Consider the following 16,601-nt stretch of genomic DNA (forward strand, 5'->3'; position numbering starts at 1 on the left):
TCAAATATAAAATGGTGTTTAACTTTGAGTCTTATTTATATAAACGTTATTAATGTGTTCCAAAACTGTACAAGATTCCTAAAATTCTGATATGCTTTGATATATGTTATCAATAAGAATTACGGTTAATATGTTAAATTGTTACATTCCACAAAAATAACCAAATTTCTCTGTCAATTGTCTCTTTAATAACATGGATATTCTAAAACTTTTTGTCATCCACAATTCTGACTTTAACTCTTCTCAAAAAGCAGTTTTCTAGTAACCTTAGAGTTCATACAATTTAGACTGAATCTTGAATTCTTTTCTAGCTACAAGTCTCCAAATAATGTGTCAAACTCTTCTTCCATTTTTCCAACTTGGACGAGATGAAACTGAATCACCTGTTTCCTGAGGCCCTCCAGACACACCCATGACATACAAGCTCCGTGGCAAACTCTTCCAAATAGTAACGTTGGCTTTTCTGTATGAAAGCTACTTCCACTTTAACGAAAGATGCTTTGGGTTTCACATCCAGACACCTCAGCTAGATGCCCTCGGACTCTAAAGAATCTGGCTTTAATAAATAATAAATACATTAAAAAAAAATCCAAACACTGATACCTTCATGAGGATTGTTAATCCAACCTCAAGCAGAACAAGATTTTTTTTTGTTTTTTTTTGAGACAGAGCCTCACTCTATTGCCCAGGCTAGAGTGCTGTGGCGTCAGCCTAGCTCACAGCAACCTCAAACTCCTGGGCTCAAGCGATCCTCCTGCTTCAGCCTCCCGAGTAGCTGGGACTACAGGCATGCGCCACCATGCCCGGCTCGTTTTTTTTCTATATACATATTTTTAGTTGTCCAGCTAATTCCTTGCTATTTTTAGTAGAGACGGGGTCTCGCGCTTGCTCAGGCTGGTCTCGAACTCCTGACCTCAAACAATCCACCTGCCTCGGCTTCCCAGAGTGCTAGGATTGCAGGCGTGAGCCACCCCGCCCGGCCCAGAACAAGAATTAATTACATGGGATTGAACTAATTTTTTGACCATTTGTTTAAAACATTGCTAATTCTTTTATGTTTTGTTTCCCAGAAGACAAAAAGTTTTTTCTTCTTCTGAGCTGTTTATAGCTTACGACAAATTAGTAAAATGTATTTTGCAAACAGTTTGAAACACTTTACTTGATTTCTCCAGAATTTGGAAACTATTCATGAGTATTCTTATTTTATGTAATATAGTCATCTGCATAAGTTCAACAAGAATCTGTTTTTCTTTTATAACAGGACAGAATTAGAGATGCTGGTTATTTTACCAAGGCTTTGACTAGAATGGCGTATTTTTAAATATGCCCAGACTGCTTTGAGGAATCAGGTTGACTTTATAAGGCCAATAAAAAGCCCTTTGGGAAAAAAGATTACAATTATAACATATGCTGATCTGTGGGGAGGAAGCAATGTCACTTTCTGACAGGTCCAAGAACCTGGGGTACACCCTCCCCTTCCATAACCCCCCTTCACTGAACACAGGCTGCAGACACAGCGCCAGGGAGGGTGTGGGAAGGTGCGCAGGGCCCTCGAGGGTCACCAGGTGGGCTGGGAGGCAAGGCCTGGGGACAGAACAGGCGGGCAGCATGCAAACGGGCCCAAACCGCTGACCCTAGAACTTAGCAAGGCTTGTAAAGCAGAGGTCCCCAACGGTTTTGGCACCAGGGACCGTTTTCACGGAAGACAATCTTTCCACGGACCGCGGGTGGACCTGGGGAGGGGGCACGGGGGGGGGTGGTTGGTTCAGGACGATTCAAGCCCATCACATTTATTGTGCACCTTAGCTCTATTACTACACTGTCACACATAATGAAATAATTGCACAACTCACCACAAGCCGGGGACCCCTGTCATACAGGATCAAATAAACTCTCCCCAAATCATGAGACTGCAGAGGGAGACGGCTCTGAGAACCGCGAGCTTCTCACCCCGGAGCCACGGCAGCACCTGTCGTGCCCGACCCTGGTGCCACCCTCCAGCCGCCTAAGAGACGTGACAGCTGCTGCCTCGTGAAAAGGCCGCAGCTAAAAGGCCGCCCCGTCTTCTCTGTGGCTCGTCAGCCGTGATGGACAGAGGAGGTGGGAAGCAACGCTGACCCTCTGGTCACTGCCCCTTGTCTTCAGGGCTGTGACAACTGACTGGTCATCTCTGTACCTGTAAGTTCACCAGCTGCGCAGTCGATTTTCCTTGGAGGCACAGGGCCTGGGCGATGAACGCATGCAAATCCTCTAGGCAAAGGGTGTCCACCTGCAAGGGACAGAGGAAGGCCAGCGTTAGGTGACAGCAGGACATCCCACACTTCTCACAAACCGATCCCAGCTGATAAATATGGACGCATGTCACACACACACACACAGGCACACATGTGCACGCACAGGTACACACGTGCACAGAGACACACAGGCACATGTGCACACACAGACACGCATGGGGCAGCGGGGGACATGTGCTGAGAAAAGCACAGGCTCTTCCCTCACTGTCCTGGGCCGCTGGCTGTGAAGCTCTCTCCACAGCGTCCTCGGCTGTGCACACAACTCACAGGCCAAGCTGAACAGGGGAATCTGACTTCTAGTAAAGTTACTCCCCAGCAAGGCAGAAATCTCCAGAACCCCTGGGAAGGATCCGGAGGTGCCACCCAAGTGCAAGTCTGAGAGGAGCACAGGCCATCATTTTGGCAGCAAGTGCAGAGTGGACAGCTCGGGGGTGTCTGGACAGGGAGCAACTGCAGCCAGGCGTGGGGGTAGGGGGTCAACACCTGTCTCGCTCCACCCGGGGGAAACCTGTGTCCTCGGATCCCAGATTAAAGCACCCTGAAACCCACAGAGAAGCCCTGCCCACGGTGGGACCCACAGACCTAAGCAGAGTGTGTGAGAAACCAGGGCAAAGAAAGAGGCAGACGGAGAATGGCTGGGTCTCGAGGCAACCGTGGGCTCGGGGCTCGAGGCTCGAGGAGGGACCCTGGGAGGACTGGACACCTCACAGCAGACGGTGCCCGCCCCTCCTCCCTCCCTGCGTCCTGAGGCCAAGACGTCCTCGCTCGGCAGCCAATCCTGCCCCCGCGGGTAACAGCAGCACGGGACCCACTGACTGATTCCACCCAACCCACCACCGTCACGAGACCATGGGAGCCTGTTCCCATAGAGCACGCCCCGTGGCAGGGAAAGGCTCGGGGAAAGGAAACCGGAAAACAACAAACTCACCGGTAACAATTTCACTGACTCTTTCTGGACAATAAAAATGGCGAACGTGCCCATTGCCAGTGAAAACGACCCCACCATACATCGCAGAGACTGCTCGGCAGGGCCTCCCGCTCCCCTTTGTATAAACGACAGCAATTCTAATTATTCTGGGGAGAAAAATCTGCAAATGCATAAAACCCGTGACCAAGAACACAGATCCACATCTTGGAAGAGCAAGCACAGCACGTGTGTTATGAAATCCACACGCTCCCTCACTGTGCAGACTGAGGTTGCTGGTATGTAACTGCACGTCCTGCCTTAGTAACTCTGGAAGAATGCTGGGCTTAAAATACCAACCTACAAGAAAAGAATAGCTATTTTATACGTCATGTTTGTACAGTTAAACAATTTCATACGCTACCATTTTTGTAATTAGCAAAACTAAAATATATCAGAGGTCGCCTAAAACACTTCGCAATATCTAACTCTTCAGAATTTCACATAATGGATTATCATTTAATAATATATAAGGTGTGCATTATTATAAAGTATTTGTTCTACTGTAGATTATATAAAATAGGTACCTTTTCTGTGACGTAAACTTATGCTTCCAGAGGATTTTCTCAGATAAATCTTTAATAAAATCTTTTGTTGTTGTCAAGGAGGTCAGGCCGAATGAGAATACACTTGACCCCTGAACAACATGGGTTTGAACTGGGCGGGTCCATTTATATGCAGACTTTTTTCAACCAAACTAGGACGGGAAACGCAGTATTGACAGGGATGCAAAACCTTTTGTACAGAGAGGACTGACTTTTCAAACACAGGATTCTGCAGGGCCAACTGCAGGACTTGACTATGCACAGATTTTAGTGCTCAGGGGCCTGAAACCAACTCCCCAGCGACACCGAGGGGTAACTGTATTTATTAATAGTTTCTCTGTAGTTTGTGGATGCTGAACAGCATCAATTTTTTCATCCCATATTACAGATCAAAACATTTAAGTTAGGCTTAACTATATAAAATTACAATGTTTTTATAAATTTATCTTTTTAGCCTTATTGAGAGAGTAATTATCCCTGTGAGTAACACAGTACCTTCTTGATTTAATGGTTGCAACTGATTTGTCAATTTGCTGTTTCCTAATTTTAAAAAGTTCCAATTTTAACATCTTCTCTAAGCCACCTCACCGAGTCTACTCATGCTGACTTACACTGAAGAGATTTTATTTAAAAGGTCATTATTTATAGAGAAAGGGTAAAGTGGAAATTTTCCTCTTGATGTTTGTCTTGCTTCAAGTGTATATAAATAGGGATGTAAAGCTACTATTCTAGAACTTTGGACTTTTTCTGCCTGAAGTGGATTTTCACGACGACGGGCAACGCACAGCTGACAGGGAGCAGAGCTTCGCTGACTCCAGTCGGCACGGCTGGGGGAGCACCTCTGCGTGCAGGTCCCCGAGCCGACCCCGTGGCATCCCATGGCTGTGCACACACAGCGTCGAGAACAAAACACTTATTTCTGTGGGTGAGAAAACTCAGTTACCGGCCACCCACCACTTCCCACCATGGCTCAGCGTCAACCACAGACACCTGGAGATGACTAAGCAATGGACAGAAAATATTAACTGACAACACACGCATGCATATTTAGTAAGTAATATCAAAAGAAATATGTTTGTGTATTCAAATATTAAATAATTCCTGCCAGCCTATAGTAATTTATACTTTACTAAGTTTTGTGCAAACAAACAAGTATCCTACTCAAAAGAGTAACACAAAAACTAAAGCTTATACTGATGTTATGAGAAACCAATAATGAAGCAATAAAATATCCAAGAGCCATTTAACCACATTTTTACAAACTGCAGCATGGAGAGCAAACTAGAGAACGTGCAGAGCCAAGAGGACATTCAGAGAGGAGGAATCAGAGCAGGGTTCCCTGGGGTGTCCTCTACCCTCAGAGCAAAGTTCCCAAAGACGATCCATGATGCGCAGAGTAATTCGGGTGTGAGGAACAGACTGGCAGAACTTCCTGTTCCAGGCAGTGGAACCAGCGGTCACGCTGAAGCAGACCCAGCACAAGAGGGAGACGGGGAGCTGACAGGACAACCTGAAGGGGTCAGAGAGTGTACGAGAAAGCCCCCCGGGCAGCAGCAGCTGCCTTGTTGTTGCTCCATGGATCAACACTGCTCTACAGAATTGCTGCCCTACAGGGAGAGATGATTTCAGGAGTTCTGCAGGGCTTTGCCCTGAAGGAATATGTGAATGTGTTAGTTCACACATCAAAAGAAGAGGACATCTCACCAGTCAGGCAGCTGCTTCCCAAGGTGACGCTTGGCGTGGAGCCACAGGAGACCTGATCAAAAAGTGCCCACCCAACAGACACCTTGGCCTAAGGGACAGTTCCTACTTTACTCCTGACTACCTGTCTCAATCCACAAAAACTAAACAAAAAACATATAGAGCCACCATATCTCTGTTTAACTTTTCTACTAAGTGATAGTTTTATCTTAAAACTCAAAAGTTTGTCTTAAAAAGATTTTGCAACCGTTTGCTCACATAGACAAAATGAATTAAGGAATCTCTAAAAGCTTTTGGGGACACTTTTAACCTAAAACAAACTACCTGTTATTATATAAATCTGTTACCCCTGACAACGGATCACTGTACCAGTAAATACTAATGTAAAACTTTACTCGAGGCCTCACAGCTCACGAAAACGCTGGAGGTCTCCTGATCCTCCGATCCCCCAACTTTTATAAAATCTATACTTTATAAGACTGTACTTTCATCTCTGTGTATTCTTTTATTTCTATATTCTATTATATTATTTCTATTTTATTTCTATTTTCCATCATTTCCTTATCTCTTATGATGACCCCTCCCCAAGTGATCCAATTTTTGCTGGGAACATAGCTAACTCCCCACACCTTGTCAACAGTGAGACGAAAATCACCCTAAATCACAGAGCTGGGGAGGGGGGACGGGAGGAGGTATCTGGAGAAAGGGGCCGGGAGACAAAGGGTTCTCAGCCTCTTTTACTAAAGTGTCCAAACATTATTGCAAAGGTAGAAAACTATTAAAAAGGGGAATCTTTTAATTGGACTTTATCATTTACTATGTAAACTACCTGTAAAACTAATGAAAAAGAAACAGCCCAACTTGCTGAGTGACACTAAGAGGAAGGCTGGGGTGCCCGATTGCTCATGCGCAGCAGTAGCCTGAGGGACGGGAGGACACGGACGATGGTGGTGACAACACCAGCAGACATTTCACTGGGCCCTTCTGCAAAAACCGCCTTGGTGTTTTCCGGAAGGTGGCCGTGCAGTAACCCCAGAAGGCTGTTACCGCCCTCTCGCTGGCAGGGAGGAGAGAGGCTAAGCGCTCAGTGAGCCCCTGCTGGATGGGCATGACTCAGGAAAGCCGGAACAATCTGCCCAGAGGTGCCGAGCAACCGAGGCGAGGCCAGACCTCCCGGCAGGTCCCTCCCGACATCGCAGCACACCCAGCAACAGGAACCGCCACCCCAGCCACCACACAGGACGGGGCTGCACCACGGGACCTCATTAGCTTGAGGAAGCGTAATCAAAGCTGAAGCAGGTTCCTTCACCTGCAGGATTCCCTGAGCCTCCACTGCTCACATGCACCACAACCCAAAGTCTGACGGAGCAGACAGGGTTTCTCAGGAGCATTTCACCACGGAACCTTCTTTTGACATTTAGAGCGTCTCAGAGGACGAACAGCGATCTACGGAACAGACACTGGAGAAGGTGCTCCAGGCCCAGTCCAAGCCACGCCCCACAGCGTGGCCTCTCAGCACCGAGTTACCTGGACAAACAGGTAGATGAGGAGGCAGCACAGAGCTGCGAGTGGGCTCTCCAGGGCCTGCAGCTCTTCTCTGGAGGACGACAGGTTGAAACAGGCCAGGAGCGTGTCCAGGCGCCGGACCTGCACTTCTGGCTCCTGGCTCAGCCACAGCATTTTCAAACTCGGCGTTCCCCCTAGTTAAAAAAAAAAAGGTACATGTAGCATTATTCTTTGCAGCAGCAAGTTATAATATGCTTCTTCTGGAAATAAAATAAAAGGAAACAAATCTCTTCCCCTCTTGATACACTTGAGACTTTAAAGCTTGAAGGAGCTAAAAAGTAAACATGATCCAAGTTTCCTAATTAAAAAAAAAAATTGAAAACCCTCTTCTGGGCCAGGCGTGGTGGCTCACGCCTGTAATCCTAGCACTCTGAGAGGCCGAGGCGGGAGGATCACTAGAGGTCAGCAGTTAGAGATGAGCCTGAGCAAGCGCGAGACCCCATCTCTACTAAAAATAGAAAGAAATTAGCTGCACAGCTAAAAATATATATAGAAAAATGAGCCAGGCATGGTGGCACATGCCTGTAGTCCCAGCTACTCGGGAGGCTGAGGCAGGAGGATCGCTTGAGCCCAGGAGTTTGAGGTTGCTGTGAGCTAGGTTGACACCACGGCACTCTAGCCTGGGCAACACAGTGAGACTTTGTCTCAAAAAAAAAAAAAAAAAAAAAACAACACAAACAAACCCCTCTTCCTTTTTGTAATGACTAAGTTTTTGAGGGAAACCAGGGGATTTTGCTCCCACCCAGGCTGCACTCTCTGTCCTAAGGCGCTTTTCAGAACATCCTTCGCATGTGCCAACTCGGGCTGTGACACAGAAGTGCCACACTCATACACCACGGCCGTGATGCGCACGCACCCGGAGGCTCCGTCGACCTACCCCTTTACTCTCTTATGCTCCTAAACTAATGGTTTTCAAACTTTCATATGCAGAAGAATCAGCTGCAGAGACTGTAAAAAATGCATTTTCCTGGGATCTATATGCAGAAATCCTGATGTGACAGGTCTGGTGCCTGGAAATCTGCATTTTAACAAGGAACACTTGGATGCAGGTCACCTATGGACCCCACACTTCATGACGCATGTCCCTAAAACTATTAAATAAACAGAGTCCTAAAATGTAATATTTAGTGTTTCATTTCTATACTTTATATGTTACACTTAAATTCTTAAAATCAAAAGAAAAAAAAATCTATTAGGTTGGTGCAAAAGTAATGGCGATTTGGGACCAGGAATTTTACTTCATTATAACTAGGCTTGAACACATCTTTATTAATCAAAACAGGAACCATTATAATCAACAAATTTTTGCCAACGAGAAATAAGTTTTTTTATTCATGTAGCGTAAAAATCCGTGCTTCGGGATTCGATGAACTCTTGGAAAGCATTTTCTGCATCCTGCTGGTTGTGGAAGCGTTTTCCCTGCAAAAAGTTGTCAAGATGCTCGAAGTGGTAGTCGGTAGGCAAGAGGTCAGGTGAATGTGGCGGATGAGGCAGAACTTCATAGCACAATTCGTTCAACTTTTGAAGTGTTGGTTGTGTGACGTGCGGTCAGGCGTCGTGGTGGAGAAGAACTGGGCCCTTTCTGGGCCGGCTGCAGGCGCTGCAGTTTTCGGTGCATCTCATCGATCTGCTGAGCATGTTTCTCAGACGTCATGGTTTCACCAGGATTCAGAAAGCTGCAATGGATCAGACTGGCAGTAGACCACCCAACAGGGACCAGGACCTTTTCTTTGTGCCAGTGTGGCTTTGGGAAGTGCTCTGGAGCTTCTTCTCGGTCCAACCACTGAGCTGGTCGTCACCGGCTGCTGTAGACAATCCACTTTTTATCGCACATCACAATCCGATAGAGAAATAGTCCGTTGTTGCATACAATAAGAGAGGACGACACTTCAAAAACCACAATCGTTTTGATTTTCGGTCAGCTCATGAGGCACCCCCTTATTGAGCCTTTCACCTTTCCAATTTGCTTCAAATGCTGAACAGTCTGAGTGCAGAATAGCTGATGTTGAGTTCTTCAGCAACTTCTCGTGCAGTTGTAAGAGGATCAGCTTCAGTGATTGCTCTCGGTTGGCTGTCGTCAAATTCCGATGGCCACTGCGCTCCTCATCTTCCAGGCTCCCGTCTCCTTTGCGCAACTTCTTGAACCCCCACTGCACTGCACGATCATTAGCAGTCCCTGGGCCAAATGCGTTGTGGATGTTGCAAGTTGTCTCTGTTGCTTTACGACCCATTTTAAACTCGAATAAGAAAATCCCTCAAATTTGCTTTTTGTCTAACATCATTCCCATAGTCTAAAATAAATATAAAATAAACAGCAAGTAATAAGTCATTAGCAAAAAAACATAAAGCAAGAAATGTGCATTAAAATGACGTATTACATAACCATATTGGTTTAAAAATGTATTCCAATATCAAAGAGCAAATGCCAACAATGCTAAAACCGCAATCACTTTTGCACCAACCTAACACATCACAGCCGTGGATGAGTCTGGATGAAGACACAGAACTGCAGACATGGGGGAATCCCACACCCACTCTCTGCCATGCGGAACGGTGCCCCTCCTAAGGTCGGACACATTCATCTGTGACTGGTAACACACCTCCTGTTACTGCCAGCAGCTGTGACTCTTTGTTAGGCCGAGGTAGCTGTAAAATATATCCCAAAAGCACAAAGAGCCGGCTGGGATCAAAATGTCCTGCATGTTTAACTAAGGAAACAAATCCCCTGACCAGATGATATCAGAATCAAATGACTCAAAAAAGGAAATTCTTTCCTTTCTTATTTTCCATCCCTTGCTACTCTCAGTAGTGAACCTCCCACCATCAGGAGTGAAACAACTCAACAGTCACTTGCGTTTCTGAAATGAGTGAAGTGTTCCCTCCACCTGAAAAGCTTTTTCATTATTTATTTTGTAGAAAAAAAATAATTTTTCTCTTGAGAGAAAGAAAATACTCCATTAAAAATAAGCAAAAAAACAGGAAAAAAAAAAACACAAAACACTCTATGGCCACTGGTACTTAAGATGGAGACATTAAGATGTTAAGAAATTCAACTGTGTCGGCAATGAGTCCTTAGAAACGCTAAGGCCAGGGCCTGCAGCCTGTGGGCCAAACCTGACCGCTGCTTGTTTTTATACAGCTTGTGATCCAAGAATCGGTTTCACATTTTTAAATAGTTGAAAAAAAAAAAACAAAAGAAAAATAATATTTCATGACATAAGAACATCATATGAAATTCCAATTGCAGTGTCAATCAATGACGTTTCACTGGAAAACTGCCACGCTCATTCGTTCACATGCTGATCCCGGCTGCGTCTGCCTCAGTGGCAGAAGTCAGTAACAGGCCACGTGGCCTGGGAAGCCTGAAATATTTACTCTGCTGCTCTACAAAAAAGTCTGCCCACTTCTGATCTCAGGTAAATAATAAACCTTCCATTATCACAGTTATTTCAAACACAGTGACGTTTCTGAAGAACATTTTTTTCCTGCCTACAAAAGTCAGAGATTGTAAACATCTTTAAAATATAGAAAGGGACAATTAAGAAAATAATCTACAATCCCACCACCCAGATATAACCACATTCTGAAACATAGCTTCCAGTCCTATTTTTTTTTACCCTAGGAAACAAACATGAGGCCTATATTTTAATGTATACAAAATATTTATGAACAGATAGCTCAGAGTGCACAGAGATGGGCAAGGAAAGGTTTACCTTGTGTTTCACTGCTTACACATAAAAGTTTAATACAAAAAAAGGAAGATTCACGAGATATATTTAGTAGAATCAAGTACAGTCATGTGCTACATAATGATGTTGTGGTTAATGACATTATGACACCACATTTTTACTACACTTTTTCTATGTTTAGATATGTTTGGATACTGAGAAATAAAAATAAAATGCTAAGGCCTGACTGAATGGACCCCCTCTCAGGCAAAGGGACCCCAGAGAAACTTTAAAACTGAGTTCTAGGCCGAGACAGGATGGGAGACAGGATGGGACGTCGACAGGCCTCCTTGCACCCCCTCGCTCACTGCCCGCAGGCCCCCCGCTCCCCCGCCCTTTGGAAAGACCTGCTCCACCCAACTGCAGCCCACCTGGAGGGTGCAACTCCCTTTGGTGGTTTCAACACAAGTGACCGGCACCCTTCCGGGAAAGAGGCCCCCGATCACGGAGCGGTTCTGCGCAGCGAGGGTTTCACGTCCTCCGCTGCACCCTTCCATGTGAGAAGGCTGAGGACGCCACCCTCGGGTCATGCCAAGGCCACCACTTTCTGAACATGCGTCCCACGCAGGGGCATGAAGCTCAACTGAGCATTGGCGTTTCTCCTCTGGCAAATATTCATGACTGCTCCTATAGCTTGTTAAGTACCTACATTCGGCCACCCATTCAGCATAAATTCCTGTTCCCTCGAAGCGTTCGCTTCTTGGCTTTGGCTGGAGGTCCTGCTTCCAGCCTGTAGGCTGTGGCACCCTCCTTTAGGAACAGAGCCTCCTTTCTAAATTTATAGATTCTGTCACTTTTTTGGTCAACACAGGAAAAGATAAGACCGCCAACAAAGATCAAAGGTGGCCCTTACACTTCACCCAAAATTCCATGGGCCGCTGAGATGTTTCCAGCAACAATCTAGGGACCTAAACAACCACCTGGTCGCCCCGTCGCCCACCTGAATCACATCTAAAATGCATCAGCTTCAAAACCTCCTATAACACCTGGTAAGATGTGTGTGAGTGGACGGACGCGACAGCCGAGGGCCCTCCAGGAGGGCTGAGCCCCAGAAGGCCAGGCCGAGGGTGGGCGACGGAGCTCATTTCTGGGACTGACAACTTTGAAGACTGTCTCAAGGGACATCTGGGAGGACGTGACCCCAGGGAGGGTGGGGGACGGGCCTCAGGAACAGAGCAACTGCCCCGTTTTGTGCTTTCACAGCCTTAAATACAAGGGAATAAAGAAAGACATGCTAGATGCTAAGCCACGGCACTTATACGTGCTTTTTATGTGGAAATAAGTATTTTAACAGCTAGGTTTTTGCATTATCGTAAGGTTATCTTCCTTGCATATATCTAAGGTGAAAAACTAGTAAAACTGTCTGGCTTGTGTCCACTCTCAGGAGGAGGTGAAACTCCTAGAATTAACTAGCATGTATGTTGTATCTCAAGTTCATTTGTGAAAGTTTTAATCCACAAGCTCAATTTATAAGAATATTTATTTAGTACTCTTCGTTGGTAGAGCATTCCTAGACAAAAAAATATAAAAATTAAAAACTCACACAGTGAATCTTTGGATGAATAAATTTCAATGACATATTTATAATAAGCAAGAAAATTCATTCAGACATAAAGTAGAATGCATTAACAGCTCAGGATATTAACTTCTATACTTACATGGATAAGTTGCCTAATTTCACACTTACAAAATGACATCACTGCTTCTATCTAATGCCTTCGAGAAACAGTGAACTTGGCTATAAAAAGTATTCAACACAACAATTTAACCCTTGCCTTGTGACTCTAACGAGAATTTGTAACACATCTGATGAAACTTCACACTATTTTTACAAATAGGAGAAAAACCACTCCTGAGATTTCACCCATTTACTTTGCTCCCCGATGGTCAGGGCATCAGCTGCAGGCACTGGCGGCCGCATCAGAGGCACCCCACTCAGCGCACCTGCCCGCACACACAGCCTCCTGCCATCTACAGAAACCTCTGAGGTTTGTCAAGACTTTCATGACCGTGAGCATCAAGTGTCAAAATGAAAACCTTCAACGGTATAAGGAGAAGACTTCACTATAATCATTTAATAGAAATTGATAGAATGAATCAAATATAGCTCCTTTTGTTCACGAAATGCATGACTTCTCCACATCTCATTTTGTGAAAGTCATCTAGGATGTTCTGCAAGCTTCTCGTAAGTCAAACATATATAGCCAAGAAATACTAAGCTTGCTTACTGATTACTCAATACTTTAAAAATTCATTCAGGATAGACAAATTACCCATTAGATGTGTGCAATTAGCTTTCCTGGGTTTCTAAAATAAGGATATGCTCTTAGTGAACAAAAAATTACACTGAGAAGAGAAAAAAAAAAGTCACTGTACTTTGTCTGAGGAAGAATCTCCAGCCTGGAGACAGGAGAGGCTCCTTCAGTGTCTGCCTGTGGTCTGGCCCAAGACCTGCTCGAACGGAGGAGGTCAGGCAGGCCTGCAGGACACACCAGAGCAGGGAAGCACGCGGGGAAGGAGCCCACGCACACCGCCAGGACCTTCGTGACATGCGAGGAGTAAAGGAAACGTAGAACCTACGCATTCTACACACGTGCACATGCACACACCCACATACAGACGGGGGACAGGACAAATGCATATAAATGAGGTCCCCGAATAAAACAGACCAGAGTCTTGGTCCATCTGGGCTGCTGTAATGACATGCCATAATCTGGGTAGCTTACAACCACAGAATTCTGTTTCTCACGGTTCTGGGGGCTGGCTGGTGTCTGCTGAAGCCCACCTCCTGGTTCCCAGACGGCACCTCCTGGCCATGCTCTCACAAGCAGAGGGGCAAGGCAGCCCTCCGGTCTCTCTCAGGAGGGCACTGACGACATCTGGCCACCTCCCAAAGGCCCCATTCTCCTGATACCATTATAGTGGTGAACAGGTTTCAACATATAGATTTTGGGGGCTACAAACATTCAGACCATAGTAGCCAGTAATGACAATTCTCTTTCTGCTGCTTGGCTGGTCAACTTTAATTTTTTCCCCTTTCTAATTTTTAAGTAATCTCTACAATTTTGTCTGCAATCCTGCTTCACTTCCACTCTGTTGAAAAATATCTGTGATTCCTTTTTTATTAGGTTGGTACAAAAGCAATTGCAGTTTTACCATTGCTGACATTTGATATAATGATGCATAGCCAAACATCCTCTTTAACTCAAACAATGAAGAAAGCTATAATAAACCTTTTCCACATTATTTTTGGAAGGATACTATGAGATGAAAGTTACATATATAACAATGTTTCTGGAAAATTATTTTGGCTATCTTTTAAAAAATACTTCTTGCTATAAAAACAAATGTCAATGCATTTTAATTTGTTTTTGTGATAAACACTAGGTTTGAGTCTGTCACTGACTGACAGAATAAGGAAACATCCCCTAAAGTCACTTTTCTCAACTTCTCTCTCAATACAATTCCATTTATTAAAAAAACACTGCCAGTGCTCAGATCCATACTTGGTAAATTACAGGCATATGTGATGGAAAATCGTAGTGACAACAGAGAATTTAATGTATATGAACATGGAATAGCAAAATTTTAGAAAAATGTGTTCCCTGAAACAATGACATGGCCACTAAAACTCAGCCCCCTCCCCAGCTGTCCAGGGCACCGTGACAGATGCTCCTGACCTTTTCCAGACACTGGGAACTCGCAGGAAGAAAGGCTGCTCTTTGGATTTACTTCAGCTAATTTTTAGGTGGGCTTTGTTTTTCCTTCCCTCTCATTATGTTTTAATGAAAATAGAACTTATTTTCTCTAGTTAACTCTCCTTTGTGCCCATTTCCAGTCCCAGAGCTCCCCCGACGGACGGTCGGCAGTGGGGAGAGGACGAGAGCTGATACAAGCAGGACCCGGTCCTGCCCAACTCCAGGGACTGGACTCTGACCACAGCCACCCTGCCTCTTCCCTCTGCCCGTCACGTGACCTGAGGCAGGCGGGGGAGGGGGGGAGCAGAGCAGCCCGGCAGGCGGGTCCAGGGCACATCTGCTACGACGTCACTTCTTCCCTTAGCTTGGGACTGCATGAGATAGACACATCCATCTTGGGCCAAGGGTTGAAATGAAAATCGGGACGTGGAAAAAGATGCTTCCACAAGTGACCCATTCTCCAGCTTACACCACGCAACGAGGAGACAAGTTTACTTAAACCAAGGCTGTGCGTACCTGGGACAGTCATCGGCAGGGGCCTGACGAGGTCCGGGTGCTTCAGCGGGTTCCCAGGGTACACAAACCACTCCTTGACGGCCGGGCAGGTGCTGACGCCATCTGAAGAAAGACAGCGGGTCAGTGGAGGCACGAGAGGATGCTTCCCCAGGCCCCCGCAGGGCAGGCCCCACGCGGCATGAGCACAGGGAGCGCCCACATCCAGGGTGACCCAGCGCGACCTTGGAGTCCTACCCACCCTGCGAGCTGAGGGTGATCCGTTCGTTACAGCAAGAACCATAACCTCCAGAGCTGACAGAACCTCGGGACAATCCAGGTACTGAACAAGGAAACGGGCGCAGAGCCCAGCACCTCAACGACTCGTCCATCCTTCCTCCTCCCCTCTCACCCCACCACTGGCCCAGAAACCTGCCAGAAGGAGAGTCCTTTCTGGTCTTGAACTCACTGTTTTAAGCAACTATCAAAACCATTATTATGTTAGACTATTCGAAAGCTGATAGAAATAATCTAGAACAAAGGTACTTCTCTGTTGGATTAAAAACTGCCATAAAAATTTCAGTTTGACTTCGATTCCTTTATCCAACTCAGCGAAGCGTCTGTGCGAGGAAAAGCTGCCCACTCAACGCCCCCACTTGGCTGGTCTTGCAGCCACCAACCGAGCAGGACCCTCTCTTCCTCTTCGCCACGCCCGCCTTCCCGCCCTGGCCACGGCCCCTCCGTGTTCCACCCTGAGGCCCCCGTCGCCAGCACCCTCCTGCCCGTCCCTGGGCGCCGCGTGCTCAGGCCCCTGGGTGCGCCTGCTGGCCTCCCGCCCTCAGAGCTGCTCCTCCCATCAACCCCGCTGGCTTCTGCCCACACGACCCCTGAGAGGGCTTTGCCAGCGCCAGCTCACCTCCCGGCTGTGAAATCCCATAGCAGCAGCACCCCCTGTGCCGGGCCCCTTGCCAACCTCAGCCCCACTCAGGCTCTCCCCACCTGGTCGTCTTCTTCCCTCTACAAAGCTTCTCTCTTCCTGCCCCTCCCTAGACGCTGGCCCTCCACAGGCTCAGAAAGGTCAACGTCACAAGACCTGGAATGAGCTGGGTGTGCGGCCACCCTGCTCTGTGCTCTTCCCCCGGGCCCGGGGTCAACACGCCGAGGCTAACGCCACCACCTCCCCCAGACACATCCTGTCTTAGTGATGGGGTATGGTGCTTCCGACCCCCGGGCTACTCCCAGTCCCTCCCCTGCACACCCATGGGGCCATCAGCCTGTCAGGGGACTCCCCGTCCCACCCGACACTGGCCCCGCAGCCCCCGCTCCACCATACGTGGAGGTTCTCTGCTTTTCTGTTTTTGAGACAGGGTCTCGCCCTGCCACCCAGGCTGGGGTTCCAGTGGTGAAATCAGAGCTCACTGCAGCCTCAAGCGACCCTCCTGCCGCAGCTTCCCAGGTAGCTGGGACTACAGGTGCACACCTCCACACCTGGCTAATTGTTTTTATTACCATTATTACTGTTGGTAGAGACAAGGCCTCGATATACTGCCCAGACTGCTTTTGCCTTTTTGAAACGAAAACCTGACCAGGCTTCCCTCTAGTTAAGAACCCTC

General features: G+C 46.7%; 1 protein-coding gene across 11 annotated transcripts in view; it reads right to left on the reverse strand.

Moving 5' to 3' along the window:
• FAM120B (family with sequence similarity 120 member B) overlaps positions 1-16,601 on the reverse strand; it is an 85,398-nt gene that overhangs the window by 34,971 nt on the left and 33,826 nt on the right. For all 11 annotated transcript variants that reach the window (XM_069487948.1, XM_069487951.1, XM_069487950.1 and 8 more), the window contains 3 exons: positions 15,013-15,114; positions 7,032-7,204; positions 2,177-2,269 (listed from right to left, as the gene is read on the reverse strand). In XM_069487948.1, the coding sequence (XP_069344049.1) occupies positions 2,177-2,269; positions 7,032-7,204; positions 15,013-15,114 (368 nt within the window). The remainder of the gene's footprint in view (positions 1-2,176; positions 2,270-7,031; positions 7,205-15,012; positions 15,115-16,601) is intronic.

Source organism: Eulemur rufifrons, chromosome 15 (genome assembly GCF_041146395.1).
Source record: "Eulemur rufifrons isolate Redbay chromosome 15, OSU_ERuf_1, whole genome shotgun sequence".
Classification (NCBI taxonomy): Eukaryota; Metazoa; Chordata; class Mammalia; order Primates; family Lemuridae; genus Eulemur; species Eulemur rufifrons.